Source organism: Alligator mississippiensis, chromosome 14 (assembly GCF_030867095.1).
Source record: "Alligator mississippiensis isolate rAllMis1 chromosome 14, rAllMis1, whole genome shotgun sequence".
In the NCBI taxonomy this organism is placed as follows: domain Eukaryota; kingdom Metazoa; phylum Chordata; order Crocodylia; family Alligatoridae; genus Alligator; species Alligator mississippiensis.
In genome coordinates, this window is record NC_081837.1 from 21,090,153 (window position 1) to 21,096,201 (window position 6,049).

General features: G+C 52.7%; 1 gene segment (V, D, J or C); it reads left to right on the forward strand.

Annotated features, from left to right (window-relative positions):
* Window positions 1-1,032: 1,032 nt before the first annotated feature.
* LOC132244879 (Ig heavy chain V region PJ14-like) lies at window positions 1,033-1,531 on the forward strand (the record flags this gene model as incomplete). The annotated part of the segment is given in 2 exon segments: window positions 1,033-1,078; window positions 1,182-1,531. Coding segments are annotated over 2 exon segments (396 nt in total), but the record flags the coding sequence as incomplete, so codon positions are not given.
* Window positions 1,532-6,049: the final 4,518 nt, after the last annotated feature.

Here is a 6,049-nt window from a genome sequence, read left to right on the forward strand (position 1 = left end):
ACAGGAGGCAAAATACTTAGGCACCCAGGGTTTGGTGCCTCCCTCCCAGCTCAGCATCTGTGCATGGCAGGATGTATCCCTGATGGACCTCACCCTTCTCCTATCCCTTAGACCAGATGAGTGCACATTACATGCTATGATGCAAATGGACACACCAGATCCATGCATGCAGCATTCCCCCGCACGCACAGGCACCAGAGGGCAGAGACACCCAGCACACGTGCATGGGCAGAGATAAGCACAAAGCAACTATGAAGGACCAACTGCCCTCTTAGGAAAGGGAGGATTTTTACGCTCTGTTTTTTTTTCTCGTTTCCCTCATTTCCCCTGTTCTAATGATAGCCAGTTTCCCAGACACGAAGCAAATTAACAGCATTTAACCATCACACCCTGGGAGTCCCTCCACCTGAAATAAAAAACATCGAGTTTCATTAGGTTTCTGTATTCTAGGGGTATCACTCCCTCAGCTGCTATGAAACAAACTGTCACTTCTACCAAAGGTCAGGGACCATCTGAATAAAGTAATGCATCCCCAAGCTGCTGGGGCTCAGTCCACTCATGGTACATTGGAGTAGCATGGATCCATCCTTCACTGAGAAACTGGATTTTTCCCTCGGAGATTTTTCCCTGGTAGGACACGGGGATATTTCCTTGGCAGAGAGGGGAAGTCCCACACCATGGGAGGTTTTTGCCTTGATAATATCCAGTCAGAGACACAATCTGGAACTCCTCTAGATCCTTATTTGTTTCCCCAAGCTCCTGGTTTAATGTACAATTTGTCTGGTACAGTAACAAAACCCCATTTCCAGGTTTCTCCATGGCTCTCAAAACCACTGTAGTCAACAGTCAAATCTGTGTGATCTGTGAAAGGCCCTTATAAAAGAAGCACATGCAAATGTTGTTCCCCAATTTCCTGCTTAACGCAGGCAAGGTTCCTCCTTAAACAGCAGCCCTGGCTCTGTGCACCTCAGTGTCTACCCAGAGCTGCCGCCTCCTGTCTGCTGGGGACACCGGGCACCAGCCACAAGGACCATGACACCAGCACTGGCTTTGCTCATCCTTCTGGCAGCTCCACCGGGTAAGTGCCTCCTGTCTTGTGGGACAGAGGGATGCAGCAGCAGGATGAGAGTGAGACTGTTAGAAGATTGTTCATTTGCTAATGCTGTATTTTTCTCCATTAGGTGTCCTGGCCCAGGTCATGCTGAAGGAGTCTGGCCCTGGGGTTGTGAAGCCCGGAGATACCCTCAGCCTGACCTGCACCGTGTCTGGATTCTCTCTCACTAGCAGTGATGTGAGCTGGGTTCGGCAGGAAGCAGGGAAAGGGCTGGAGTGGGTCGGAGACAGCTGGATTGGTGGAAACACCTATTATAACAGCGCTCTCCAAAGCCGCCTCATCATCAGCAGAGACACCTCCAGCAGCCAAGTGCACCTGCGCCTGACCGGGGTCCAACCTGGAGACACAGCCCGGTATTACTGTGTCAGATACACAGTGAATGAAAATGCATGCGAGCCTGCACAAAAACCAGCCCTGCAGGACCTGCCTGCCTGTGTGAGCAGCAGAGGCAGCAGCTGCCAGGCCCAGGCTCTGCTGCCTGCTGGGTCGGACACATCAGGCCTTTTAGATCACTTGAACGAGCCAGGGATTAAATCCAGGGAAGGTGGCTCAAAAGTGTCCAATCAGTCAGAATCTGATATTTAGGAGGAGTTCTGCTTCATCGTGCCCCTGCTCTGCCTGTCCTTCTTGCAGGAATACAAGGCAAAGACTCCCTAGGCTGGCACCCAGGACAAAGGCAATAGCCAGCAGACTGCTGTGCTGTTACAGGACTAGGGACACAGCTCTGTAGTCCTGATGTTGGTCCTGGACTTGATTAACACTCTTCAATTAACAGCTGACAATAGTCTGGTTCCAAGTGACCACAGGCACATCAGTCACCACCGTGTCAATCCAGCACGTGCTTGTACTATTAGTAATCAGGCTGTTCACACACTGTTGTGTAACTGGAACATATTGAATGGTTTATTAATAATGAAATAACAAATACACAACAGGTACATTAAATAACAGCACTAACCAGGAATGAAGCCCACACCCAATACAACTATTTTTATTATTCCTAAAACCTATACCTAACTGATCTCATACCTATTTTAAAATTTGTTCACCACAATCACTAGCACCTCAGAATCAATATCAACTCGGGGGTGAATATGGACTTTTTTATGTGAGCGGTAAACTTTATTCAACTCTGGATCTCTGCCGTTCCAACACAGGGAACATATACCACACTGAAAGGGATGAGCCGATGGCAGCTTATCTTTGACTTTAAGGAAGGGAGGAGAAAGGAACAAGTGATGGGTGGGTGATACCCCAGAGGGCGGAGGGCTGCTACTTAAGTGCTATGCACCCCGGCAGAGAGAAACTGGGGAGCCCACCCTAAGCAATCTTACTGGGAATCTCAGGATTGAGGTCATGGGGGAAGAATGCTAGCTCTATGGCAGCCTCGCTGTCAAGGGTGTGCTTGCCTCATCCAACCTCCACGTTCACAGCACAGCCCAAGGCACAACACCGCATAATGATCACCCACACCAATGCACTGATACACCACAAAGCCACTTCCACCTTGTTCATTCACCATGTTTCTATCAGTCTCTCTCTCTCTCTCTCTCTCGCAGGCATCAATCAACAAAACCAACCAGCAAACCATGAAACCCACCAGCCACACCACACACGTACTACTCACACCCAGGTATGCTATCATGTACTCACTTGCTAAGGGTCAATCAACAAAAGTCTTTATGTGGCAGTGCGCCCTGCATGCCAGGGCTCTGCACATGGCACACCTTTGTGCTAGGCACTCTCTTCCAACATATTCTGATCTTAACTGGGCATGCTCTCAAATAAGAGCTCATCTCAGGCTCAACACATCACCACTTAGGCCAGGAAGCCAAACAGGTGACTTGGCAGAAGGGGTAATGATCCCCTTTCTCTCTGTCCCTTTCCACACAAATATTTTCTGAAATCCAGCTCACTGAGTGCAGCACAGGGGTGCTCCCTGAAAGCTGCAGACATCACCACATTATTACTGTGCCTGGAGAGACATGGTGGCACAGAGCAGGGTAGGGGCTCACCCAAGGTGGAAGCAGGCTGAGCACTGGTCCCTTGGGCCCATCCCAGCCTCCTGCCCTGCACTGTCTCCCTGCTCAGCAGCAACCAAGTGCAGGAGCTGAGCCCAGTCCAGGCCCCAACCCCCAGAGCTCTGCTTGCCCCTCCTGCACTGCCCATATCCCCATCCTGGGTGACTTCTGTGAGCTCAGCCCTCATTAGTCCAACTCATCTGCGGAAGGGCTGAGAGGGGGGAGTCTCCCAGAGACAGCACCCAGCAGCCTGCACACACAGAAGACAGAGCACTGCACGCTGACAATAACTTCCACTATACCACAAACAGCGCCCGGGACAGCCCCAACACAGACCCACTGTGCTCTGATCTCAGGGCTGCAGCAAAAGCCACCAGCCCAGATGCACAAAGGCAGCTGCTGGCTACAGCCAGGACCTTCGACTCCCCCGTCTTTCCCCATCTGCCACTACAGCTTTACTGAGAAAAGCACAAGAGACCCACCATATCCCCAACACCTGCCCACCACAAAAATCCCAACAGAGAGTAATTGGGAACGAGTCTCAACACATTGCAGTGACCAACTAGAAAGTGGAAAGAAATCCCCTTTCCCATTCCTTGTAGCTGTTATCCATTCTCCCACTCGGCACCAAGAAGACGGGGCAGCAACACTCACCACCTGTGCTCAGAGAGAGTGCAACTGGGAGAGAAACATGCCCAGACCGGAGGAAGGGCTCTTTGTGCCAGAGACTGTGTCTAAAATGCCTTTCAACTGTAATTTTGGTAAAATACAACATCTTAGAACAAAACAAAACAAAACAAAACAAAAAATCACTTCAGATTCAGATGATTTGGGGGACAGCGATTCAATTTTGTGATTTGACTCACTGTCCTGAATTAATTCAGCCAGCCCCAGGTCCCAACTGGGGGGGGTAGGGGGGGAGGGGGGGGACGGACGCTGCCCCCTGCTGCATGGGGGGCTCTGCCATGAGCCCCCGAACCCGCATGCCACTGCAGAAGCTGGTGAGTGGGGGGCTTTATTTTTTTTTTAAAACTGGGAACTAGGGCCAGGTTGGGCAGCCCTGGTTCAGGGTGCGGGGTGGGGCTGGGGCATCGGGCATGGGTCAGGGGCCACTCAGGGTGGCTGGGGGAGCAGGCAGGGGATGCAGCCTGGTGGGGTACCCCAATCGGTCCCTTTCCCCCTCCTCCAGCGCTTCCTGCCCCTACCCACTTCTTTCATAGTTTCAAAGCCCCTTCTGAGGCTGGAAATCTATGAAATCTATGACCGACCTGTGGTCAGACTGGCAGACAGGGACGCAGCTATAGATTGCACACTTGCTCCCTGCTGCCCGGTCCGCTCTACCTTATCTGCTCTACCAGCTCTCCAGGGGCTGGACCACCCTCCACCTCCAACAACAGCCAGCGGGGAGAGGAAGGCAGTGGGGAAGAGGGGAGGGGACAAGAGCAGGAAGGGGAGCGGGGTGACCAGTGGCTCTGTGTCGCTGCGACCACCACTGCGGCTGTAACCACTGCCACAACCACAGGCCCAGCCCTGGCTCTGGCCCCAGACTGAAGTGGCGGCGGGGAGACGCCCCGACCCCCGCCCAAATCGGCAGGTGGGAGGGGGGAGAATAGCCTCCGCCCCAGTGGCAGGGGGAGGCGGGAAGCGACGCCGGCACTGGCTTGAGGCATGGAGGAGGGGGCCAGATGCAGACGTCTCTCTCTGCCTACACCCCCTGCCCGTCCCTCCCCACCCGGTCATTCTTGGCAGGCAAATTGCTAGTAAATACACAAGGGATCTTGCATCACGAACTGGGAGACCATTTGTTCACCAGGGCACCCCAAGGGAAGACAAGGTCTAACCATCACAAACTCCTGGAAGACCGTTTCAGACTAGACAGAAGACAAAACTTCTTTACCATCCGAGTCCCCAGAGCTTGAAACAGACTTCACCCACAGGCAATCACCTACCCTGGACTCTTTTAAGAAATGTTCGGATGCTTATCCAGCTGGGATATTTTGATCATAGCTGACTTCCTACCCTTGGGCCAGGGGGCTGGACCCGATGATTTTCTGAGGTCCCTTCCAGCCCGAATGTCTATGAAATGTATGAAATGTATGAAACCTCCTACAGTTCTGTGTACAGACCCAGGAAGCAACATGCAATACTCATCACATACAAAGGCTAATGGAAATTATCAGCAGGACTGTCCCTGGTGGGGCGGAGGGGCAATTCAGGTGACCGTCCCAGGCTCTCCACTTTGGGGGCGCCAGCAGAGCTGGGTGAAGCAGTGGTGGTGCCAAGCTGCGCAGTGCAGCAACTCCACATCCAGTTACCTGCTACCCGCCACCCCCAACACCACTTCTTAAGATCCGGGGCACATGGGATCAGAGTAGAGGCAGGGCCCCACGTGGGCAGACTTACCACAGGCCCAGCACGCTGCTCAGTTGAGCTCTGATCGGCAGTGAGTGGCCTCTTGGCTCTGTGGGCTTTTGCACAGGCTGCCATGAAAAGGATCTTGAATCATGCTCTTTTCTTCCCAGGTGTCCAGTCCCAGGTGCAGCTCCTGGAGTCTGAAGGGGACAAGAGGAAACCTGGAGAGTCTCTGCGCCGCTCCTGTAAAGTCTCTGGGTCCACCTTCAGCAACTTCTTTGTGATCTGGGCTTGCCAGGCTCCTGGGAAGGGGCTGAAATGGGTCACAAGTATAAATGCTGTAACCAGTAACCTCACCAGTACAACAGTGCTGTGGTGAAGGGGCGATTGAACATCTCCAGAGATCACTCCAGCAGCACGTTGTAGCTGCAGAAAAACAATCTGAGAGCTGAAGACAGGGCCTGGTATCACGGTGTGAAGCCCACAGTGATCAGAAGCCTGCTGTGCCCAATACAAAAACTTATGAGCAAATCTCTTGCCAGCTCATGGCCAGGAGCGATAA